This window comes from Capricornis sumatraensis, chromosome 19 (assembly GCF_032405125.1).
Source record: "Capricornis sumatraensis isolate serow.1 chromosome 19, serow.2, whole genome shotgun sequence".
NCBI lineage: Eukaryota > Metazoa > Chordata > Mammalia > Artiodactyla > Bovidae > Capricornis > Capricornis sumatraensis.
In genome coordinates this window covers 38,595,951-38,623,062 of record NC_091087.1, presented here as the reverse complement: position 1 = coordinate 38,623,062, position 27,112 = coordinate 38,595,951, and the positions used below count along the sequence as shown (strand labels likewise).

General features: G+C 38.5%; 1 protein-coding gene across 1 annotated transcript in view; it reads left to right on the top strand.

The window, feature by feature from the left end:
• NRG4 (neuregulin 4) overlaps positions 1-23,457 on the top strand; it is a 70,581-nt gene extending 47,124 nt beyond the window's left edge. The window contains exons 3-6 of the mRNA XM_068990969.1: positions 2,093-2,242; positions 8,920-8,999; positions 20,419-20,455; positions 23,355-23,457. Coding sequence (XP_068847070.1) covers positions 2,093-2,242; positions 8,920-8,999; positions 20,419-20,455; positions 23,355-23,457 — 370 coding nt within the window. The remainder of the gene's footprint in view (positions 1-2,092; positions 2,243-8,919; positions 9,000-20,418; positions 20,456-23,354) is intronic.
• Positions 23,458-27,112: the final 3,655 nt, after the last annotated feature.

Sequence of the window (27,112 nt, the reverse complement as noted above, 5' to 3'; positions counted from 1 at the left end):
CTTCAGCACTCAGCTTTCTTTATAGTCCAACTCTCACATCCATACATGACTACTGGAAAAACCATAGTTTTGACTTGACTAGACGGACCTTTTGGCAAAGTAATGTCTTTGCTTTTTAATATACTGTCTAAGTTGGTCGTAACTTTCCTTCCAAGGAAAAAGCGTCTTTTAGTTTCATGGTGGCAGTCACCATTTGCAGTGATTTTGGAGCCCAGAAAATAAAGTCTCTTGCTGTTTCCATTGTTTCTCCATTATTTGCCATGGAGTGATGGGACAGGATACCATGATCTTTGTTTTTTGAATATTGAGTTTTAAGCCAACTTTTTCATTCTCCTCTTTCACTTTCATCAAGAGGCTCTTTAGTTCCTCTTCACTTTCCTACATAAGGGTGGTGTCATCTGTGTATCTGAGGTAATTGATATTTCTCCCGGCAATCTTGGTTCCAGCTTGTGCTTCATCCAGCCTGGTATTTCACACAATGTACTCTGCATATAAGTTAAATTAGCAGGGTGACAGTATACAGCCTTGATGTACTCCTTTTCCAATTTGGAACCATTCTGTTGTTCCATGTCCAGTTCTAACCATTGCTTCTTGAACCACATATAGATTTCTCAGGATGCAGGTGACTTGATCTATGGGGAAAATAAGTATTTTTTATTTAGACTTTAGGTAATTGTGCTTTCTAAAGTATTTTACTTCCATTTCAGTTTGCCACTCATATTCTGTCCTTTCTCTTCCTCTCTGTATCTCCTCAACTCCATGTTTACAGTAGTTTGAGAGAATGGGAATTGCTGCGTTGGTCAAACTGACACCCCATCTACTGAAAGCTCTAACCAATAACACCACTTTCTCACTATCAGTAGGACTTGAGGTTCATAAAACATCTTTCATATGCTCATTTAAGTAAAATTGATACCTGTGCTGTAACTTGATATTCTTTTCTCTTATTTATTTGTATACTGCTTTATTAGCCTATCACATTAGTTGCCAAGCTTTGTTAGTAATTAATTCACATGTAACTTTCTAGGCCTGCATCCTCATTAGTCTAGGATGGGAGAAAAGAAGGTAACATTTATAAATAGTTTCTAAGCTGGAAAGAGGTGGGGGGGAGAATTAATTAAATAGAACAAATATTTCTGGTTTTGGTAATGCTACCTTGAAGAATATATACACACACATACTTTTTTACACAAAATTTTTGCTAAGTATAGTTTACTGTTTAACTTTGTGGGTTGCTTTATAAATAAACATTAGTATATATTAAAATACTATTATCTTAACTGCAAATATGAAATAATTAAATTGATCTGGTGCCAAACTCACTAATTCATATCAATTTTTATGTTTTATAATCTTTGAACATACTAACAGGGAGAAAGCAACTGGTTGATATTACCAAAGATTATGGATTTCTGTCACATAGTTTTAAAGAGCTGAAAGTAAATGGGCTTAAAATATTTGGCTGGCAAATGAAAATATCACAAAATCTCTAGAAAAGCAAAGTGATAATATAAGGAGTAGAACTACCAGATACTAAAATATAGAGTAACAGTATTGAAGCAGTAAGGTAGAAGCCCAAGATTAGATGTATAAATCACTGAAGAGTAAAGAACTGTTGTCACTTATACAAACTTGACATATATTAAAGGAGGCACTGTTAAACAGCAGGGAAGAGAATGATTATTTAATAAATGGGGTTGGAATAGCTATTTAGCATTGTCAAGGAAAAATACACTTAGAATCACATCTACACCAGAGATAACAAAATTAATTTCAGATGAACCTAAAGTGTGGACAATTACATATTGAAAATATGGAAGATAAAAGGACTGAATATTCTATAATTTCTCTGGAGTTTATAAGCAATTTGAAAAGTGGAAAAGGAAGAGAGTAAAGATCAGACTGAAGATGCTAATTTGTTTTATTATAACTGTAGCTCTGTGAGCATCATAGTATAGCATTCCTAGTCTATGTTCAGAATCTGAAAATTAGTCTTTTTTTTTTTTTTATACCAGCTGGAAAACTCATGCTTCCTATATTAGTTAATGGAACAGAGAACGCAACTCTGTGTCTAACTTTTTTTTTTCCATAGATGCATTGAAAATTATACAGGAGCTCGTTGTGAAGAGGTTTTTCTCCCAAGCTCCAGTATCCAAACTAAAAGTGACTTGTTCACAGCTTTCATGGCATTGACTGTTCTTCTAGGAACTCTTATCCTTGGAGCCCTCTACTTCCTCTGCAGGTAACCAAAATAGAAACATGCTTTTGAAAAGAAAAAAGTAATACATAGTAGTTATTGTTTGACTAAATAATCAATATGCCCTTTAGCTCTAGATTATTTTTCCAGATCATGTTTTCTGTTTAGAGTTATTTCTCTAATGCAGTTATTGTTACTAAATTGTATCTTTTATTTATTTTTGTTATTAAATTAATGTCATTTTTGAAAGGATCTTTTTTTTTAAAGGATCTTATTCTTTGTTACTATCATCATTACCTTAACTTTTCTAAACTAGTAAGGTAGACCCACATTCACTAAAGTCATCATGCCAAAAACATCTAAATATTTGGAGTAAGTCTATTTAAAGTAGACTTTGAATGTGAAAGAAAGCAATGATTTATTAGTTACCCAAGTACCCATCAACAAAAGAATGGACAAGAAGTTGTGATATATTGCTATTAAAGGGTAATATATAAGCTGAAATGAATCACAGTTACACAAACTGTGATTCTGAAAGCTCAGCTTCTCTGTACATCAGTGCCAAATTGAATCTTGGAGACAGTTTTGGGTAAGGTAAAAAGGATAGCTCTATTACTTTACCAGGCAAAGGAGGACACAGTGGACTTTGGCCTCGAAAACTGTGTGTCCCAGCTTGGAGAGGATAGTTAGAAGTTTTCTAGTAATGATTTTAAAAGGGTGTGATCAGCTTGTGGACATTCTTCTGATGGGTTGGTGGTAAGATAAGTAGGAGTCCACATCATCAACCTTTAGGTTCCAACTGATCTGGATCTACATGCTTGTGGATAGCATACCATCTAACTTTCTCCCACCTGGAGAGGTTTCAGTATCTGCAAAACAGCTCAAAGATATTGTGTGTTTCTGTTGATGCAGAACCAGGACCTTGTCCCAAGGCTGCACTACTGTTTCTCTTGACTGTTTCTTCCTGGTCTAGCATTCCCTCCCTTCCCTAATTAACAGCTGCTTGAGTCTGCCCATTAGAACTCAGGAAAAGTCATAGAGGCTGAAAAAAAGGCTATTTCCTGTAATCAAAGAAATGAGAGACACAGAAAGGCTTTGTGCTCAGGAGCCCCAGAGGACCCTGCTTGGTATCAAGTGCCTGGGTAAATCTTAGAAACATAATTTTATGTGAAAGAAGCAAGTCACCTAAGAAAATGTAACAATATGATCCCACTCATGAAAAGTTTAAAACGAGACAAAACTAAATAACGTATTGGTTAGGGTGATATATATGATTGGTTCAAGTAAGAGACTGGTTAGCACAAAATACAGAATGATGGTTACTTGTGGTGGGAAGAGAAAGGGAAGCACCCCAAGAAGGCATGGAATGTTAATAGCCTGTTTCTAATCTTGTGCTTGGAAACGAACGGAGATCATTCTGTCGTTTTTGAGATTGCATCCAAGTACTGCATTTCGGACTCCTGTTGACCATGATGGCTACTCCATTTCTTCTGAGGGATTCCTGCCCACAGTAGGAGATATAATGGTCATCTGAGTTAAATTCACTCATTCCAGTCCATTTTAGTTCGCTGATTCCTAGAATGTCGACGTTCACTCTTGCCATCTCCTGTTTGACCGCTTCCAATTTGCCTTGATTCATGGACCTGACATTCCAGGTTCCTAGGCAATATTGCTCTTTACAGCATCAGACCTTGCTTCTATCACTAGTCACATCCACAGCTGGGTATTGTTTTTGCTTTGGCTCCATCCCTTCATTCTTTCTGGAGTTATTTCTCCACTGATCTCCAGTAGCATACTGGGCACCTACTGACCTGGGGAGTTCCTCTTTCAGTATCCTATCATTTTCCCTTTTCATACTGTTCATGGGGTTCTCAAGGCAAGAATACTGAAATGGTTTGCCATTCCCTTCTCCAGTGGACCACATTCTGTCAGACATTCAATATCACAGTAATCCAAGTCTATGCCCCAACCAGTAATGCTGAAGAAGCTGAAGTTGAACGGCTCTATGAAGACCTACAAGACCCTTTAGAACTAACACCCAAAAAAGATGTCCTTTTCATTATAGGGGACTGGAATGCAAAAGTAGGAAGTTAAGAAACACCTGAAGTAACAGGCAAATTTCGCTTTGGAATGCGGAATGAAGCAGGGCAAAGACTAATAGAGTTTGCCAAGAGAACACACTGATCATAAAAAACACCCTCTTCCAACAACACAAGAGAAGACTCTACACATGGACATCACCAGATGGTCAACACCGAAATCAGATTGATTATATTCTTTGCAGCCAAAGATGGAGAAACTCTATACAGTCAGCAAAAACAAGATCAGGAAATGACTGAGGCTCAGATCATGAACTCCTTATTACCAAATTCAGACTTAAATTGAAGAAAGTAGGGAAAACTGCTGGACCATTCAGGTATGACCTAAATCAAATCCCTTATGATTATACAGTGGAAGTGAGAAACAGATTTAAGGGCCTAGATCTGATAGATATCGTGCCTGATGAACTATGGAATGAGGTTCGTGACATTGTATAGGAAACAGGGATCAAGACCATCCCCATGGAAAAGAAATGCAAAAAAGCAAAATGGCTGTCTGGGGAGGCCTTACAAATAGCTGTGAAAAGAAGAGAGGCAAAAAACAAAGGAGAAAAGGAAAGATATAAGCATCTGAATGCAGAATTCCAAAGAATAGCAAGAAGAGATAAGAAAGCCTTCTTCAGCGATCAATGCAAAGAAATAGAGGCAAAGAACAGAATGGGAAAGACTGGAGATCTCTTCAAGAAAATTAGAGATACCAAGGGAACTTTTCATGCAAAGATGGGCTCAATAAAGGACAGAAATGGTATGGACCTAACAGAAACAGAAGATATTAAGAAGAGGTGGCAAGAATACACAGAAGAACTGTACAGAAAAGATCTTCACAACCCAGATAATCATGATGCTGTGATCACTTATCTAGAGCCAGACATCTTGAAATGTGAAGTCAAGTGGGCCTTAGAAAGCATCACTACGAACAAAGCTAGTGGAGGTGATGGAATTCCAGTTGAGCTATTTCAAATCCTGAAAGATAATGGTGTGAAAGTGCTGCACTCAATATGCCAGCAAATTTGGAAAACTCAGCAGTGGCCACAGGACTGGAAAAAGGTCAGTTTTCATTCCAATCCCAAAGAAAGGCAATGCCAAAGAATGCTCAAACTACCACACAATTGCAGTTATCTCACATGCTAGTAAAGTAATGCTCAAAATTCTCCAAGCCGGGCTTCAGCAATACGTGAACTGAGAACTTCCAGATGTTCAAGCTGGTTTTAGAAAAGGCAAAGGAACCAGAGATCAAATTGCCAACATCCCCTGGATCATGGAAAAACCAAGAGAGTTCCAGAAAAACATCTATTTCTGTTTTATTGACTATGCCAAAGCCTTTGACTGTGTGGATCACAATAAACTGTGGAAAATTCTGAGAGAGATGGGACTACCAGACCACCTGACCTGCCTCTTGAGAAACCTGTATGCAAGTCAGGAAGCAACAGTTAGAACTGGACATGGAACAGACTGGTTTCAAATAGGAAAAGGAGTACGTCAAGGCTGTATATTGTCACCCTGCTTATTTAACTTATATGCAGAGTACATCATGAGAAACGCTGGACTGGAAGAAACACAAGCTAGAATCAAGATTGCCGGGAGAAATATCAATAACCTCAGGTATGCAGATGACACCACTCTTATGGCAGAAAGTGAAGAGGAACTAAAAAGCCTCTTGATGAAAGTGAAAGAGGAGAGTGAAAAAGTTGGCTTAAAGCTCAACATTCAGAAAACGAAGGTCATGGCATCTAGTCACATCGCTTCATGGGAAATAGATGGGGAAACAGTGTCAGACTTTATTTTTTTGGGCTCCAAAATCACTGCAGATGGTGACTGCAGCCATGAAATTAAAAGATGCTTACTCCTTGGAAGAAAAGTTATGACCAACCTAGATAGCATATTCAAAAGCAGAGACATTACTTTGCTGACTAAAGTCCATCTAGTCAAGGCTATGGTTTTTCCAGTGGTCATGTATGGATGTGAGAGTTGGACTGTGAAGAAGGCTGAGTGCCGAAGAATTGATGCTTTTGAACTGTGGTGTTGGAGAAGGCTCTTGAGAGTCCCTTGGACTGCAAGGAGATCCAACCAGTCCATTCTGAAGATCAGCCCTGGGATTTCTTTGGAAGGAATGATGCTAAAACTGAAACTCCAATACTTTGGCCACCTCTTGCGAAGAGTTGACTCATTGGAAAAGACTCTGATGCTGGGAGGGATTGGAGGCAGGAGGAGAAGGGGACAACAGAGGATGAGATGGCTGGATGGCATCACTGACTCGATGGACGTGAGTCTGAGTGAACTCCGGGAGTTGGTGATGGACAGGGAGGCCTGGCGTGCTGCGATTCATGGGGTCGCAAAGAGTCAGACACAACTGAGTGACTGAACTGAACTGAATCTTGTGCTGCGCATGTAAGGGTCTATCACTGATTTTTAAACTGGTGTCAAGTTAAATATTCACAACCAAAAGTTGAGAGTTATGTGTTTTTTTGGCAGGAATTTTTAGGACTTCAAGCCTGGGAGGCAGCATCTCAAGTAATCTTGAGAAAATTGATCCGATGAGGCAGGGGGGGAGCTAGGATAGATAGAAGTTTTGCAACAAAGGGCAGGTAGTCAGAACATCAAAAGATATTAAAGTCTTTTAATTATTGTTAATTAAGTTAAAGAAAACCAGCTACAGTAAGTTAAGGAAGTTAGCACTTTTCTGTATACAAGAAGATGCAAGAATCTAGATTCACTGAAATCATTCCTTTGATATACACTTTAATTATTTGGGGCCATTTTCCTGTGTTTTTACCTCCTGTTTTCCTCAGGGCTCACTACAGGGAGTGGCAGCAGTCAGATGGCAGGTATTCTTTCCTTTCTAAGTTCCCTCAGGGCTCACCAGCAGCCTGTGGGCAGGCTGCAGGCTGATGACTGTGACATCCTTTGTTTACTGACATGGCAGGAGATATTCTATTTCTCCCTAGGCATAAATATTGTCATTCACTCTTTTTAAATGTGTACTTTATTTAAAAATAAAGCAACTTTTTGCCATATGTAAACGTTAAACACTTTCATATTAATTGGAAAATGAATGTAAATTTAATAACTGAGAAAAATAGCATCCTTAAGATTCTTACAAAAATAATATGACATTGAATGATTTTCAGAAATGGTTAAAACATGCTACCCACTGAACCTTTTCCATTTTTAAATGACAACACAAGCAAAGGTATTTCTACATGATGATTTGTGTCTTGTCAAAATCAAGAGTAGAATTAATTTGAAAGAAACATGAGTAGCTATTGCTTATAAAATCTAGTCATAAGATTTAGGCTCTTGCATACTGACCAGGTGAAACATACTGTCTGAAATGTGCTTTCAAGAATTAAAACAAGTCCCTGTTTACTGTAGTAGTTTTTAGGTCCATCAGTGGTTGAAATTGCTTTAAGCTGAAGCCCTTTTGAAATTTAATAACTAATTAATGTCATATTTGAATGAAGTCCAAAATGATAACCCATATGCTGAAATCTAGGCAGAATCAATCATGTTTTATGAAGAGGAATCAGTGTATTTTTGGAAAACACATTTCATTTTGCTATGGTAAAAAGTGGTTTTGAATTAATTTTCATTAATGTAAGGTAAATACTCTAGGCATTGACTTACTGGAAAAAAATGGAAACCAAGGGTACATTCCAATATCTTATTTAATATTAAAAGTGGTTTTTAAAAACTCTGTCATGAGCATTTGAATGTAATTAGAAACTATATTAATTGACCAGATGACAAAAATGACCGATGAACTGTAGCCTTAAAAAGTGCAAGTGAGGGGCTTCTCTGGTAGTCCAGTGGTTAAGAATCTGCCTGCCAGAGCAGGGAACATGGATTTAATTCCTGGTCAAGGAAGATCGCACTTGCTGGGGGACATCTAAGCCCACACACCACAACTGCTGAAGCCCATGCCTCCTAGAGCCTCTGCTCCACAACCAGAGAAGCCACCACAATGAGAAGCCTGTGTGCCGCAGCTAAGAACAGCCCCACTTGCCTCAACTAGAGAGAGCCTGTGCACAACACTGAAGATCCAGTGCAGCCAAAAATAAATAAATGTTTTTAAAGGTGCAATTGAGTTTTTCAGTAGTTGAGTAAAGACACCCCATGTCACATAAAGTGTTACTCAGTAGATTCTGACTCTCTGTGACCCCATGGACCCCACCAGGCTCCTCTGTCCATGGAAATCTCCAGGCAAGAATACTAGAGTGGGCTGCCATTCCCTTCTCCAGGGGATCTCACCGACCCAGGGATCAAACCTGGGTCTCCTGCATTGCAAGCGGATTCTTTACTGTCTGAGCCACCATAAGGATCCCAACTAATAATGAAAACTAACCACCTTAAGAAGAGCACAAAAATGCTACATTAAAATAGCACAGTTCTGCTGTCTTAAAGGAAAAAGACTAAGTGGCATCATCAGCATCTGAAGCCCCTACAGATGACCTACCTGCCCTGGTGCATTTGTTAAATAATGGGGCACAGTTTTAGGGAAGCTGTAGCAGTTTCAGATAGTTGTGGAAAAGAAAATAAACCTCCATATATTCAAATTTAAACTTGTGTTCTGCATTTGCACTTACCCATTTTCCATTTGTGTGTTTCTTTCTTCTTTATTGTCAGGAAGGGCCATCTTCAGAGGGCCAGTTCGGTCCAGTATGATATCAACTTGGTAGAGACAAGCAGTACCAGTGTCCACCATGGTGAGTAAATTCAAAATAAATGTATATTTTAAAACCCTAAGTTAGATGTTGATTGTCTAATGGGATTTGGATCTATCCAAAAAATGTTGACCCTAAAAATTTTTTCTATGGGTTTTTTACCTGAAGATGAATTTCTCATTAGCTGTATGACACAAGTCGTCTTTTTCCCCCAAAGAAAACTATGTTATCGCAATATGTGAAATTATAATGTTAGTTATGTTTCACAGACTGATTTTTACAGAAGTAATTTGAAGTGGACTGGTATATGGACAGGAAGAGGATTTTTATCTATAAGGATAAGCAAATCTTTTGGAAACATATGGGTCAATTCATGTTTTAAAAATATCACGAGACTTCTGCTTCTGACCAAGATAGAGTAACAGAGACTGGATTTACCTCCTCCTTGAAACAGTTTATAAAAGGACATTATACATTAAGTGATGGTTTTCAAGACATTGGACAACAGGAAACAAAGGATCATGAGAGACTGAAAACAGATGAGATGAACCAAAGTATTGCCTTGAGAATTTCCAGGTTGTGGCATGGGAAGTTGGGTGGATGACCCAGGTTGATCAATGTGGCTTGATCAATATAGTTCACTGGAAAAGAAGAGAGCCACATAGAGAATTTCAGAGATCTTCAAGTATTCAGTTAAGTAATAATCACATGTATACTAGGAAAGTACTTGATATTAGGGAAAGAATCACCTGATAGGATTAGAGGTATCCACTATTTGCACAAGGCTAGGAAAAGTGCCTGTTTCCAATAATAAGGCTAAAAATCCTAATTATTCATTGAGTAATAGTGTACACAGAAGATTGTTTCTTTAGTAGTGGGGAATGATTAGCCCTAGATTGAGTGCTGCTCCAGTCCTGCCTAACAGACCATAAAAGCAAGAACTGAAAGAATCAAATTGTTTCTAAATAACCTAACTGCATCATCGTCATCAGCTCAGTCACTCAGTCATGTCCGACTCTTTGCGACCCCATGGATTGCAGCATGCCAGACTTCCCTGTCCATCACCAACTCCCAGAGCTTGCTCAGACTCCCAGCATCAGGATCTTTTCCAATGAGTCAGTTCTTCACATCAGGTGGCCACAGTATTAGAGTTTCAGCTTCAGCATCAGTCCTTCCCAATGAATATTCCGGGTTGATTTCCTTTAAAATTGACTGGTTTGACCTCCTTAGAGTCCAAGGGATTCTCAAGAGTCTTTTCCAACACCACAGTTCAAAAGCATCAGTTCTTTGGTGCTCAGCTTTCTTTATAGTCCAACTCTTACAACCATACATGACTACTGGAAAAACCATTGCTCTGACTAGGCAGACCTTTGTTGGCAAAGTAATGTCTCTGCTTTTTAATACACTGTCTAGGTTCATCATAGCTTTTCTTCCCAGGAGCAAGCGTCTTTTAATTTCATGGGTGCAGTCACCAACCACAGTGATATTGGATCCCAAGAAAATAAACTCTGTCACTGTTTCCATTGTTTCTTATCTATTTTCCATGAAGTGATGAGACTGGATGCCATGATCTTCATATTTTGAATGTTGAGTTTTAAGCCAACTTTTTTACCCTCTTTCACTTTCATCAAGAGGCTGTTTAGTTCCTCTTCACTTTCTGACATAAGGGTGGTGTCATCTGCATATCTGAGGTTATTGATATTTCTCCCAGCAATCTTGACTCCAGCTTGTGCTTCATCCAGTCCAGCGTTTTGCATGATGTACTCTGCATATAAGTTAAATAAGCAGGGTGACAATATACATCCTTGATGTACTCCTTTCCCAATTTGGAACCAGTCTGTTGTTCCATGTCCGGTTCTAACCGTTGCTTCTTCACCTGCATACAGGTTTCTCAGGATGTAGGTAAGGTGGTCTGCTATTCCCATCTCTTTAAAAATTTTCCAGTTTGTTGTGATCCACACAGTCAAAGGCTTTGGCGTAGTCAAAAAAGCAGAAGTAGAGGCTTTTCTGGAACTCTCTTATTGGCAATTTGATCTCTGGTTCCTCTGCCTTTTCTAAAACCAGCTTGAACATCTGGAAGTTCTCGGTTCACATGCTGTTGAAGCCTAGCTTGGAGAATTTTGAGCATTACTTTGCTAGCATGTGAAATGAGTGCACTCGTGTGGTAGTTTGAACATACTTTGAGATTGCCTTTCTTTGGGATTAGAATGAAAACTGATCTTTTCCAGTCCTGTGGCCACTGCTGAGTTTTCCAAATTTGCTGGCATATTGAAAATGGTTAAAATGGTAAATTTTATTAAGTATATTTCACAATAAAAAGCCAGAAAAAGATGCAGTTTTTTGGTTTTTGGTTGCACTGGGTCTTCGTTGCTGTATGCAGATTTTCTCTAGTTGTGGCAAGCTGGGGCTACTCTTCATTGCAGTGCACAAGCTTCTCATTGCAGTGGCGTCTCTTGTTGCAGAGCGCAGGCTCTAGGGTTTGCAGGCTCTAGGGTTTGCAGGCTTCAGTATTTTCGGCAGAGGGGCTTGGTTACTCTGTGGCATATGAAATCTTCCACAACCAGGGATCAGACCTCTGTCCCTTGCATTGGCAGGAGGATTCTTAGTCACGGTACCACCAGGGAAGTCTAAGATGCCATTATTAAATGATACTATCAGATGATTCATTTTGATATACTCAAAATTATCATTTGAGTTATCAAGAGATTGAGTTGTGTTCTTCTACTTTTTGGTGAAATCATGTGTTTTAATGGTTTGATGAGTTTTTTTATTTTTGCTGTTATTTGTAATGATAATGTCTGGAATTGCATTCATTTTTTAAATGCTTGATGATAAAATAACCAGTGAAAAAATTCTCAGAGAACTGAATGTCTTATCATACATGGTTTTAACTGGGAAGATTAATACAAATAGGGCCAAATGTGACAGGAAAAAATGTGGGAATGGCTGACTGCCACTAACGCTTGAATGCACAAGTATCCATGCTTATAATTCACCAATGGTTTATCTCCTCAAAGGATTAGCCTCTTAATTTTTTTTCAGATCATTCAATGGGATGGTAAAAACTCAAATTTATTTTTTAGAAACCACATACACCTAAAAGGCAAGTTGGCTTCTTTTCAGTTTATAAAGACATGTTTGTAATAAAATAGGAACTACCTGGGAGCCTTTCTACACAGAGGTACTCTGGTTTAATTGGGAGAAGAGTTTCAGACCTCAAGTATTAAACTGCTGCCTTCTTTTAATGAGGAAAAAAGGGTATCACAACCAGGGGTAAAAACCTGGATAAGGTGTTGGACATAGCTCACAAAATTAGCTCACTGGCCACTTATTTTTTCAATGTCAAACAGTCTCAGTATCTGCAAAGCCATTACTTTAAGAAAAGCAAAATAAATGCCTTTACCACATGTGACAAGATCTGTGTCATGAAAACAAAGTTGATCGTGGGGATTGGGAATTTCTTCATGCTGCTGCTGCTGCTAAGTCGCTTCAGTCGTGTTCGACTCTGTGCGACCCCAGAGACGGCAGCCCACCCGGCTCTCCCATCCCTGGGATTCTCCAGGCAAGAATACTGGAGTGGGTTGCCAGTCCCTTCTCCAATGCATGAAAGTGGAAAGTGAAGTCGTGTCCGACTCCTAGCGATCCCGTGGACTGCAGCCTACCAGGCTCCTCCATCCATGGGACCTTCCCAGCAAGAGTACTGGAGTGGATTGCCATTGCCTTCTCCTTCTTCATGCTATTAGCTTATATTTGTTATGAAAATCAGAGCATGATGGTACATGTTATTTTAAAATTTATTAATGACCTATTTTCACCAGGAAACTCCTCTTGCCACCATACCATAAAGCTTTATTCAGTTTAATACTCCTTTCTAATAGATTCATTCATGTCACTTTGTATGCCTCTGAACTATAAATCTCCCAAGGCATTTTTAAAATTTGTTCATTAAGTAAACCTACAGCTTTAAGTCCTGGCATCCATTTAGATTGTGATTACATATCATCCCTATTGCAATAACACACTAGTTCTTAAAGTACAGCTCTTTAAATGAAAAGAAAGTAAGGTAACTATGGAACCATGAACATCAAGTACCTATAGGTGCCAGACACTGTGGCTGGTATTTCACTTTGGAGACTCTTATAAGTCTTAATACCCATTGTGAAATATCAGTCACCTCAAATACGCAGATGATACTAAATGTCAATAACCTCAGATACACAGATGATACCACCCTTATGGCAGAAAGTGAAGAGGAACTAAAGAGCCTCTTGATGAAAGTGAAAGAGGAGAGTGAAAAAGTTGGTTTAAAACTCAATATTCAAAATGTGAATATCATGGTATTGTCCTATCACTTCATGGCAAATAGATGGGGAAACAATGGAAACAGTGACAGACTTTATTTTTGGGGGCTCCAAAATCACTGCAGATGGTGATTGCAGCCATGAAAATAAAAGCCACTTGCTCCTTGGTATGCCCAACCTAGACAGCATATTAAAAAGCAGAGGCATTACTTTGCCAACAAAGGTCTGTCTAGTCAAGGCTATGGAATTTCCAGTAGTCATGTATGGATGTGAGAGTTGGACTATAAAGAAAGCTGAGCACCAAAGAATTGATGCTTTTGAACTGTGGTGTTGGAGAAGACTCTTGAGAATCCCTTGGACTGCAAGGAGGTCAAACCAGTCCATCCTAAAGGAAATCAGTCCTGAATATTCACTGTGAAGGACTGATGCTGAAGCTGAAACTCCAATACTTTGGCCACCTGATGCAAAGAACTGACTCATTGGAAAAGACCATGATGCTGGGAAAGACTAAGGGCAGGAGGAGAAGGGGACAACAGAGGATGAGATGGTTGGATGGCATTCCTGACTCGATGGACATGAGTTTGAGCAAGCTCTGGGAGTTGCTGATGGAGAGGGAAGCCTGCATGCTGTAGTCCATGGCGTCGCAAAGAGTTGGACACAACTGAGTGACTGAACTGAACTGAATGCAACCCACTGTGAGGCAAGTGGCATTCTTCTCTACGAAAAAGAAAACTGAGGTTTAGAGAGGTTAAAATCAAGATCGCACATCAAAAGGTGGTAAGACAGGATTTAAGCCCAGGTGAATCTAGTTCCCAAGTCCAAGTTTTTCATACTGTACTTATGCTTCCACAGACAGGGGGTAACAGGCTCAGGGCTCATTGGCTCTTGAGGGAGCCATTTGCCCCTACGTTAAATACCAGCCACAGGTTTTGTTTTTAATCTTGGTTTTTGTTTTTGCTACTTTCTCCAGTTTTCCTGCCATCAGTTATTCATTTTTATCGCTGTTAGAGTGACTCTACCAATCTTTCCCTCTTAGCCTCTTTGTCATTTGTAATATCTTTTTAAAAATTCACCAAGCTTGTTAGAACTTCAGGTAACAGAAAATAGGCAGTGGGAAAAGGCAGGGACACTTCTGTGAGATCTGAATGGAGGTGCTGATACAACTCTTCTGTGTTCTAAGGTGTGTTAAGAGGCTCATTTGGATGTTCTAGGCTAGTTCACCTCAACTTTTCACAAACAGAAGGGGTGGATGTACATGTGTAAACAAAGATGTGTTGACAGTTGTACATATAAAGAAAAACTGAGATGGAGAAAACATCTTGATTCTTATTTTCCATAGGTCATGGAGAACATTGATGAAATAACACAGTGAAGCCAAATCATTGCTTCTTTGTTACAAAGGCAAGAAAATGAAACACTAAATGGTAAAATAAATTAAACAAGTTAATCTTTCTTTGTTCTCTAAATAAAAGACTGAAAGTTATCATACGTTGAAACACAGTCCATCCTGTTGCAAAGTATGTGTGTTTCTGTAACATATATTAACTTATTTGCAGTTGGTAAATAGGAAAGTAATATCAATCCTGTATGAAAGTTGCATGGGTTCAAACATGATTTTTTTTTTTTCCCCAGTAAGCTAATATGTTGAAGCAACTAGAGGCAAACTTTCTCACAGCTCAGGAGAAACTCTTAGTAATATATAAAGACCCTAAAAGAAAAGCGAAAATCCTTTAAGGGCAAAGAGTGACTGTTTCAGTAGCTTTCACTGTATTAAGCTGGATAGGGAAGCTGCAAAGAGCAAGTTAACCATGAAGACATTTCACCTGGTTATTAGGAAAAAAGCATTGATTGATGAAGGTGAAACTGCATAGCTCATCTCAGGACTTAGCAAATCACAGGTTTTTTATGTCTTAGTGCAGAAGGAATTCAGTGAGGGACAAAGTGAGAGGTAAGAAGTGGATTTATAGTTTAGGATGCTTTTGAAGGATACAAGCAGGCAGGCAAGAGACCTCTGCCCTGAGGACTAAGTAGGCAACATGTTTATAAGCAAAGGGAAAATAGAAAGGGTTGAAGAAGACCGCTTTCTTCCTCATTCTTTGAGTGGATGTCAAGCTTACATCACTAGCTCCTCCTCAAGTCAGGCAGAGGACTTTTTGATCCTCTGTGGTCAAACTGGGACTGTCATGGTGCTATCCACATCAGCAGAAGGGTGGTAATGTAAACTAACATAGATCAAAATATGTTAAATAACCTCAGGTTTTAGTATGATGAGGTCTTCTACTTTGGCACCTTGCCCATGTATTCCTGTCTTTGGTATGTGCTAAAGGACTTGTCCTAAGGATCATTCTCATGCTGACCAGGACCAGCAGGATACAGGCCTCACTTTTTCACTTACTGGACTGGAGCATATCTTATGCTTTTATTGTGTGGCTTTGTTGTTAAGCAGGCCTGTTTCACAACAGTCTGATTGCTTTCTTGAGTGATCATTAGCTTACAATGATCTCCCAAAGTTCCTTCGCTATCTATTAACTCCCTAGTGGGATGTCAAAAGCTGCCTGTGTAACTATCCTGCTCTATCCCTATCATCGGGAGCTACCTTTAGATCCTATTTTTAATGTTAATGAGACTGGTTTCTTTTAAAAATAAATATTTATTTGGTTGCATTGGGTCTCAGTTGTGCATGCGGAATCCTTAGTTGAGCATGTAGGTTCTAGTTGCCTGACCAAGGATCAAACCGAGGCCCCCTTTATTGAGAGTGTAGAGTCCTAGCCACTGGACCACCAGGGAAGCCCTGAAAATGGTTTCTATGAGGAGCAATTGATTTCAGGGTCTATATCTGAAAGGAAGAAGCACAAACCCCAATGTTTAAGTATACAAAAGATGGACTAATTCTCAGTGCAGATACTAGTGGAGATTTAGGATTCTTGTTTTTGTTACTGCTCAGGTTATACAATTCCAAACCTTTTTTCCCCTATTAGGCTTTTAATTTTAGGGCATGATTTTACAGATCATGAGGTTTTCATCTTATTAGGAGCAATATAAAGAATGCATTTGGTAAAGCTGGTAACAGAAGTCCGTAGTTTTCATTAAGGCTCCTCTTTTTTATTTTTTTAGTTTTATAGATTTTTAACAAATGCATGATTTCATGTGTCCACCACTACAGTATCACATTGAATAATTTCACCACCCAGAAATCTCCTGTGCTCCATCTACTCTTTCCCAGTCTCAGTGGTAACCACTGAGCCCTTTACTATCTCTATAGCTTTTTACTATGTCTATAGCTTTTTCTGGAATGTCATATAGTTGGAATCATACAGTAGGTAACCTTTTCAGATTGGCTTCTTTCACTTCTTAGCCTTTTACACATGCAATTCAATGGCCTTAAGTATATTCCTGTTGGTTCAACCATCACCACTGTCCATCTCCAGAACTTTCTCATCATCCTATACTGAATGCTATACCCATTAGACAATAACTCCTCATTCCCTCCTCTACTCAGACCATGGTAGCTAACATTCTGCTTAATCTCTAAGCATCTGAATATTCTCAATGCTTGATTTAAGTCTCAGTATTCCATACAAATACATGAATCATGCATTTGTCCTCTTGTGTGTGGCTTATTTCACTTACCATGTCTTCAAGTTTCATCAACAGTATAGTATGTATCCAAATTTCATTCCTTTTTATGACTGAATGATATTCCATTGTACATATTTACCTCATTTTGTTTATTCATTTATCAACAGATGAACATGAGTCATTTCACCTTTTGGCTATTGTGATGATGCTCTTAGGAACATACATCCACAAATACCTGTTCAAACCCCTGTTTTCTATTCTTTTGCATAAACACCCAGAAGTAGTATCAAATGTTAATTATATATTTAATTTTTTGAGGAACTCTGATACTGTTTTCTACAGCAGCTATACTGCATTATATTCATATAAATATATATATGAATATATATATATTATAGCAATGCACTCTAGTTTCTCCACATCCTTGTCAACACTTTTTTAAAAAAATAAATAATAGCCACTCTAATGGGTATGAAGTGCTATTTCATCGTGGTTTTGATTTGCATTTCCCAAATGATTAGTAATGTTGAGCATCTTTTCATGTGCTAATTGGTCATCTATATCTTCTTTGTATACCTGTCTATTCAAGTCCTTTGCCCAGTTTTGAATTGGGTTGTCTTTTATAACTGTTGCTGCATTTTAGGAGGTGTGTGTGTGTGTGTGTGTGTGTGTGTATAAATGGGTAGTAATCCCTCATCAGATATGTGATCTGCAAATATTTGGGCTTTCTCTGCATTGGCTGTGGCAGGCAGGGGCCACTCTTTGTTGTGGTGTGTGGGCTCCTTACTGCAGTGGCTTCTCTTGTTGCACAGCGCAGGATGTGGAGCATATCGGCTTCAGTATTACAGCATGCGGTACAGTGGTTGCAGCACGTGGTCTCCAGGGTGCATGAACTGCAGTACTTGTGCCACACAGGCTCAGTAGTTGGGGAGCTTGGGCTTAGCTGCTCTGTGGCATGTAGAATCTTTCTGCACCAGGGATCAAACCCGGGTTCCCTGCATTGGCAGGCAGATTCTTATCCACTGTGCCATCAGGAAAGTCCAAATGTCTAATTTTTGAAGCTCAGTTTGTCTCTTTTCTCTTTTCATGCCTATGACTTTGGTGTCATATCTAAGAAATTGCTCCTAAATCCAGTGTTCTGAAACTTTCCCCCTGTTTTTTTTCTAAGAGTGGAGTTTTAAGTCTTATGGTTAGGTCTTTGGTCCATCTGAACTAATTTTTGTATATAGTGTTAGGTAAGAATCCATCTTCATTCTCTGGCATGTGGGTATCCAGTTTTCCCAACACCATTTGTTGAAAACACTGTCCTTTTCCCATGAAATGGTCTTGGTGTGCTTCCTCCAAATCATTTGACCATATATGTGAGAATTTCTGGATTCTTTATTCTATTCCACTGGTCTATATGTCTGTTTTTATTCATTATCACACTGTTTTGATTATTGTATCTTTGCAGTAAAATATGAAATCAGGAAGTGTGAGTCTTCCAACTTTGATCTTTTTTAAGATTATTGTTGTTTTTCAGTCGCTAAGTTATGTCTGATTGTGATTCCATGGACTGCAGCACACCAGACTTCCCTGTCCTTCACTATCTCCTGGAGCTTGCTCAGACTCATATCCATTAAGTTAGTGATGCCATCCAACCATCTCATCCTCTGTCACCCTCTTCTCCTCCTGCCCTCAAACTTTCCCAGAATCAGGGTCTTTTCCACTGAGTCGACTCTTTCCATCAGGTGGCCAAAGTATTGGAGCTTCAGCTTCAGCATCAGTCCTTCCAATGAATATTCAAGGTTGATTTCCTTTAGGATTGACTGGTTTGATCTCCTTGCAGCCCAAGGGACTCTCAAGAGTCTTTTCCAGCACCACAGTTTAAAAGCATCAATTCTTTGGTATTCAGCTTTCTTCTTTTCAAGATGTTTTGGCTATTTGGATCCTAGATATTCCACTTGAATTATTTTTCTGTATCTGTAAAGAATGTCATTGAGATTTTGAAGTGAATTACATTGAATCTGTAGATCACTTTGGGTAGTATTGACATCATACCAATATTAAGTCTTCTGGTCTGTTTACATGGGATGTCTTTCAACTTATTGGTGTCATCTTTAACATCATTAATATCAGCTTCCCTGGTATAATGAGTTCTCTGGTGGCTCAGAAGGAAAAGCATCTGCCTGCAATGCAGGAGACCCAGGTTCGATTCCTGGGTCTGGAAGATCCCCTAGAGAAGGAAATGGCAACCCACTCAGGTATTCTTGACTATAAAGTCCAGGCTTCTCTACCAGGCTGGAGAAGCCTGATAGACTTATAGTCCATGGGGTCACAAAGAGTCGGACACGACTGAGTGACTTCACTTTCTTTCTTTCATTTTCCCTGGTATAGCTCAGTTGGTAAAGAACCTATCTGCAATGCAGGAGAGCCGGTTTGATTCCTGGGTCGGGAAGATCTGTTGGAGAAGGGATAGGCTACCCCACTCCAGTATTCTTGGTTTTCCCTTGTAGCTCAGCTGGTAAAGAATCTGCCTGCAATGTGGGAGACCTGGGTTCAATCCCTGGGTTGGGAAGATCCCCTAGAGAAGGGAAAGGCTACCCATTCCAGTATTCTGGCCTGGAGAATTCCATAAACTGTATAGTTCATGGAGTGGCAAAGAGTCAGACACGACTGAGCCACTTTCACGTTAACGTCATTCAGCAATGTCTGGTGGTTTTCAATGTACAAGTCACCAACTTCTTCATTGAGACTTCACTAAGTCTTTGGGGTTGTTCATATTAGTATATAGAAAGGCAACTGATTTTGTGTTGCTTCTGTATCTAAACTTTGCTGGATTTTTTTCTTAGTGCTAACAGATTTGGGGGTGTGGAGATCATTTGTGTTTTCTACACATAGGGCCATGTATTCTGCAGAGATAATTTTACTTCATTCTTTCTAATTTCATTCTTTTTGTTGACTAATTACTCTGCCTTGAACTTCCAACACTGTGCTGAATAGGACTAGTAAAAGCTGCATCCTTGTCTTGTTCGTGATTTCAGTCCTTTTCCATTGAGTATAATGTTAGCTGTAAGAGTTTCATATGTGGTCTTTATTATGTTGAGGTATTCAATTCCTAGTGTGTTGTTGTTTTTAATCAAAAAGAATCTCATCAAATCCTTTTTCAGCATCAATGATATGATCCCCATGGGACCCTCATTCTGCTAATGTGGTGTATTGTATTCAATTCGATTTTTATCTGTTAGACCATCCTTGCATTGCAGCAATAAACCCATGTGTTCAAATGTATAAAATTTTAAAAGTGATCTTGAATTCAGTTTGCTAATCCTTTAAGAATTTTGCATCAGTATTCAACATGGATATTGGTCTTTAACTTTCTTTTCTTGTGTTGTCATTGTCTGGCTTTGGTATCAGGGTAATACTAGGCTTATATAGTGGATTAGGAAGTGTTCTCTCATATTGAATTGTTTTTTTTGAAAAGTGTGAGGACTGATGTTATTCTTTAAATGTTTGGTACAACTGAGAAAAGTCAAAGGTTGCAGGATTTTCTTTTGTTGGGAGGTTTTTGACTGCTGATTCAATCTCCTTTCTAATTATAGGTCTACAAAGACCTAATTTCTTCATGAATCAGTCTCGGTATGGTTTTTACAATTATATCCATCAGATCTAGGTTATCTAAGATGTTTACAACTGCTCTTGTATTCTTGTGGTCCTTTTTATTTTTGTAGACTCATTAGTAATATCCTTAATTGTACTTGTTTTTTGAAGTTGAGTCTCTTCTGTTACTGATCTAGCTAAAAGTTTATCCATTTTATTAACCTTTTCAAAGAACTAACTTTTGGTTCAAATTTTTCTGTTGATTTTCTGTTCAGTATTTTGCTTATCTTAGTTCTAATTATTGTAGTGGCTTTGGGCTTAGTCCATTCTTCTTTTTCTACTTCCTTAAGTTATAAAGTTAGAATGTTGATTTCAATTTTCTTTCTTAAGGTAAACAGTTACTGCTAAAATATTCTCTTATGAGATGCAGTGAGAGCAATGCATGTTGTGTTTTGCTTAATGTATTTTGAGGATGTTATTAGATGTATAAATGTTTATTGTTATATCTGTCATATAAAACCCTATAGGACATCCTTTTCTGTCTCTTTAAATTCACAAAAGTTATAAGTCTATTTGTCTGATAATAGTATACTGTTCTTTTTTGATTACTATTCACATGGAATATCTATCTATCCATCCTTTTACTTTTAACCTATTTGGATCTGAAGTCAGTCTCTTGTAGACAACATATGGTTAAAGTAATTGTTGGTAAGGAAGAACTTAAGTCATTTTGCTATTTCTCTTCTAAATGCTTCATGGATTTTTGCTTCTTATTTTGTTAGTGTCTTTTGTGTTTTGCTTTTTTTTTTTGTAGTAAAACATGTAAATTCCCCCTTTTTGTAGGTATTCTATAGCTATTTCTCTTTTTTGGCAGTTTTTTTTTTTTTCTTCCCCCCTGCTGCACTTCACAGCTTGTGGGATCTTAGTTCCCCAATCAGGGACTGAACCTAGGATCTTAGCACTGAGAGTGCAGAGTCCTAACCACTGGACTACAAGGGAATTCTCCTGTAGCTATTTCTTTGTGGTTACCATGGGGATTCTGTTTAACGTCATAAAGTAATAACACTAATTTGAATTTATAGCAGCTTAAGTTCAACAGTTAATAGAAACGTTGCTACCTTGCTCTTATGTAACTTTGCCTTCACTCCCTTTCAGCCATTAATGTCACAGGATTCCATCTTTAAGCATTGTGTCAGAAAACATAAACCAGTAACTGTTTTTATACGCTGGTTCCTAAGTTGTGTGGAAAATAGAGTTAAACATCAGAGTTATACTTGTTTCTGGAATTGTTCATGTATACCGTTACTGCAGAGTTTAATTTCTTTTTATGGTTTCCTGTTCCTATCCTTTGTCCTTCAAGAATTCCCTTTAGCATCTCTTTCAGGGCATATCTAGTTGTAATAGTCTCTTCCTGCTTTTATCTGATAATCGTTTCATTTCTCCCTCATTTTTGATGGATAGTTTTGCCAGATAGAAGATTTTAGGTTGACAGTTTTTTCTTTTAGCACTTTGAATATATCAAACTATTGCCATTTGCCCTCCATGGTTTCTGATGAGGAATCTGATAATCTTACTGAAGATCCCTTTAAATTTTTTTTACTTTTGGCTGTTCTAGGTCTTCACTGCTGCAAGGGCTTTTCTCTAGTTGTGGCAAGCAGGAACTACTTTCTAGTTGTGGTGCCCAGGCTGCTCATTGTGGTGGCCTCTCTTGTTGTGGAGCGCAGGCTCTAGAGTGCACCAGCTTCATTAGTTGTGGCATATAAGCTCAGGAGTTGTCTCCCAGACTCTACAGCACAGGCCCAATAGTGGTGGCACACAGGCTTAGTCAGGCTTAGTTGCTCTGCGGAACATGGAATCTTCCCGGCTCGGGGCCAAGCCCACGTCTCCCGCTTTTACAGGTGGATTCTTTACCACTGAGCCACATAGGAAGCTTTATGAGTCTCTTCATTCTTGCTGCTTTCAAATTCTTTCTTTTTGTATAGCTTAATTATACAGATCTTCCTTGACTTACACTAGGGTTGTATATTGATAAACCCATGGTAAGTTGACAATATCATAAGTTGAAATGCATTTTATATACCTATCCTACTGAACCTCATAGCTAAGCCTATCCTACCTTAAATGTACTCTGAACAATTACATTAGCAAAAATCATCTAATACTAAGCCTATTTTGAAGTGATGTAATTGAATACTGTGCTGAAAAACAGAATGATTGCAAGTATATTAGATGTTTACCCTCATGATCACGTGGCCGACTGGGAGCTGTAGCTCTCTATCACTGCCAGTCAGCATAAGTGCATCTCATTGCATATTGCTAACCTGGGAAAAGATCAAAATTCAAAACTTGAAATGTGGTTTTTACTGAATCCATATCACTTTTGTAACATTAAGGTTGAAAAATCCCAGGTCCTAGGTTGAAGACAAACTATGATGTATTTTTTTACTTTACCCTATTTGGTGTTCATTGAGCCTCTGGACATCTACATCCACATCTTACATCAAATTTGGCAAGCTTCTTGTCATTATTTATTCAAATAATCATTATATAGTTTTCTCTTTCCTCCTTGGACTCCTGTAATGTTTCTTGTTCCATTTGAGGGTATCTTGCAAATCCCTTAGATTTTTTGTTTTATGGCAATTTCAACTGTCCTGTCTTCAGCTTTGCTGATGAGTTTTTTTGCTTGCTCGATTCTACTGTTCAACCCTCTAGTGAAATTTTATTATTTTAACTTTCTGCTCCAGAATTTCTTTGGTTCCTTTTTGTAATTTCTCTCCATTGGTATTCCCATTTTATTCATCACTTTCTTGATTTTCATTAGTTCTTTGAGCATAATTAACGATTTTTTTCTGTTAAGTTCTGTGTGTAGGCTTCCTCCAGGCCAGTTTCTGTTTCATTGAATTGACCTTGTTTCCTTGTTTCTTTGTACACCTTTCAGGTTTGTTGTTGTTGAAAACTGGGCACTTTACTATTACAATATTGTAATTCTGAATATAACATTCTGTTTTATCCTCAGTTTGCCAGTTGTTGCTGACAGCTAAAGGCTGTTGTTCATTTGTTTTTGAGACTTCCAAGCCCTTTTTGCAAAGCCTATTCCTTGTGTGTGATCATTGAAACCTCTGTCCCTATTATCTCGTTTATCTGATTTTAGAGACTTCCCTGAATGCCAGTTCTCCTTTTTGCAGTTTAGCTGTGTCCTAAGGCATTCTCGCCATACTTAGTTAGGCTTGCTTCTATCCTAGGGATCAGACCAAGATGAAAGCCTAAGGTCTTAAATCTTTTCTGAGCCATTTTTGTCTGTGCACACATTTGGCATTCTGCATTCCTTGGGTACAACTGCTTTTGAACATCTGGTTTGTCAAAAATCTTACCCCTGTTTCTCCTCTGGGCCTTATATGGCCTGTATCTAGGTGCCTGCGATTCTGCAGTCATCGGGCAGCTTTCACAGGCGGTGCCTACCTTTTCTTGCCTGTTTCCAAGTTATGAAAAACCATGATGAACAGCTTGAATCAAACCTTGTAATCCCAAAGACAGATTAGAAAAGGCAGTAATTTGCAAGTAAAGTCTATTCTTCCTCTTCTGGTTTGAGGAAGGGAAATGGAAACCAGGCTTCTCTTATTTTAAGAATAAGCCCACCATTGCACAGGAGGCAAGGGTGGGTAAAAAGTCACATTTTTCTGCCATTTTGACGATGGGTTTTCTTCACTGGGCTATGTGTTGGTTGCTGTAAACCTTTGACTGTTTTCCAGAATTCCAGCAAAGTTGGTTCATATAGTTGCTGCTTTCCCCCTTTTCTCCCCAGTGTTTCTGTGGAGGAGTGAAAGCTAGAATGTCATAGATTACAATTTTGCTTGTGTCAGTCGGATCAATTATGTTTATTCCTATCTGTAATTCTAGTATCCTGACTAGGCTTTGAATAGAGTATGTTTCAGATACATGTACGGTGACTGAATTTTAGTTAGACTTGGAAATTTTGTGTAAATGTTAAGAAAAGGGCCTCAATTATTTTCATCTACATTTAAAACTAATGAATACATATTTTTTCCAATTTCTTGTAGTAATCAATCTTTCCTTTTTTACTATGATGTTACTGTTTTGTTCAGTTACTCAGTTGTGTCTGATTCTTTGCAACCCCATGGACTGCCCCACGCCAGGCTTCCCTGTCCATCACGAACTCCTGGAGCTTGCTCAAACTCACGTCCATCGAGTTGGTGATGCCGTCCAACTATCTCATCCTCTGTGACCTCTTTCTCCTCCTGCCCTCAGTACTTCCCAGCATCAGGGTCTTTTCCAGTGACTTGGCTCTTTGCATCAGGTAGCCGAAGTATTGGAGCTTCAACTTCAGCATCAGTCCTTGCCAATGGCTATTCAGGGTTGATTTCCTTTAGGATTGACTGGTTTGATCTCCTTCCTGTCCAAGGAACTCTCAAGTGTATTCTCCAGCACCACAGTTTGAAAGTATCAATCCTTTGGTGTTCAGCTTTCTTTATGGTCTGACTCTCACATCTCTACATGACTACTGGAAAAACCATAGCTTTGACTAGACAGACCTTTGTCAGCAAAGTGATGTCTCTGCTTTTTAATACACTATCTAGGTTCATCATAGCTTTTCTTTCTAGGAGCAAGCATCTTTTAATTTCATGGCTGCAGTCACCATCCACAGTGATTGGATCCCAAAAAATAAAGTCTGTCACTGTTTCCATTTTCCCCCATCTATTTGCCATGAAGTGATGGAACCAGATGCCATGATCTTAGTTTTTCGTATGTTGAGTTTTATGCCAGATTTTTCACTCTCCTCTTTCATCAAGAGGCTCTTCAGTTCCTCTTTGCATTCTGCTGTTAGGGTGGTGTCATCTGTATATCTGAGATTATTGATATTTCTCCCAGCAATCTTGATTTCAGCTTGAGCTATTTCACATGATGTACTCTCCATATAAGTTAAATAAGCAGAGTAACAATATACAGCCTTGACGTACTCCTTTCCCAATTTGGAACCAGGCCATTGTTCCATGTCTGGTTCTAACTGTTGCTTCTTGGCCTGCATATAGCTTTTTCAGGAGTCAGGTAAGGTGGTCTGGTAATCCCATCTCTTTCAGAATTTTGTAGATGTTGTGATTCACACAATCAAAGGCTTTAGTGCAGTCAGTGAAGCAGATGTTTTTCTGGAATTCTCTTGCTTTTTCTATGATCCAGCAGATGTTGGCAATTTGATCACTGGCTCCTCTGCCTTTTCCAGATCCAGCTTAAACATCTGGAAGTTCTCAGTTCATACACTGTTGAAGCCTTGCTTGGAGAATTTTAACCATTACTGTGCTAGCATGTGAGATGAGGGCAGTTGTGTAATAGTTTGAACACTTTTTGGCATTGCTTTTGTTATTGGAATGAAAACTGACCTTTTCCAGTCCTGTGGCCACTGCTGAGTTTTCCAAATTTGCTGGCATATTGAGTGCAGCATTTTAACAGCATCACCTTTTAGGATTTGAAATAGCTCAGTTGGCATTCCATTCCCTCCACTAGCTTTGTTCATATGAAAAGGCAAAAAGATATGATGTCCACAGAACACTTAACTTTTATAAAGCCTTTCTGAAATGAAATGCTCCACAGACTCTTAGTACCAAAACATTAAATGGTGTTTATTGGTTTCTGCCAATGTTCTCTGCTTTATAGTAGCATATATTCTTCTGTCTCCATCATGGCATAGTGCAGAAATGAAATAAAAGTAACATGTCTCATATAAATATGACTTTTTCTATAAATGGGCCAATATTAAAATGACTTCCTGGTAACACTCTTTTACATAGTATAGGTGTTAGTTTTGTTCATTTAACAAGGATGTTATTACTAATATTCACTATGTTTTATTTTAGGATTTTCTTAACGCAAGACTCATAAATTGTTTCTACAAGTGAAAACCAAGTCAGTCATCTAAAATCTCAGTTTCAAATCAAGAGGATTTAGAGTCTTCTGTTTTGATTTAAATGGAATTTATGGTGGTGTTTAAACGGGTTAGGCTGTGTGGGCACAAAATGGCAAAAGTAGATTTAATTATTTTCTCAAATTTCTGTAGAATGCATAGGGCATTATCAGGTTTGTAAAAGTCTATTTTAAATTCTTTCATGTTCACTGTGTTAAATCTGCGGTATAAATCAGTGGCAAAACCTTTGCTGTTTGGCTTCTCTTACTAGACTGAATATTTACCAATGGTCCAGGTGTAAGCAAAGTTGAGAATTACAGTAGTGAACTGGCCTTCTGGACCCCTTCATTAGTCTAGGTCACAGGCTATTAACTGTAGCAATATGTAGGATGTCTGTTTCCAGGTCTTAATCCCAAGCTTCCCTCCTCTTCCTTACATTGTTACTTGGCTTTTCAAGGAGTTTATTCCTTAAAGCAGACTTTAACAAGGCAGACTGTAGCTGCAGAAAGATTCTGCTTTGAAAGCACATAAGAAAGCATTTTTAAAACATTTTGATTGAATAAACAATCCTGTCAACCCTGTCACTTGATAGAAGGCAGTTCAGTATGTGAAGACACTGAAAATACATCTTTAGTTTTTTTGTGCTTGGGTCAATTTTTTCACGTGATCATTTTTCCGGTTTCACAAATGACTATACAACAGCTGCCATTCTAGGAATTTAATATGTTTTTTTAGCTGAAACAGTAACTTTTCCTTTAATGCTTGCTTTTAAGACAAGCCTT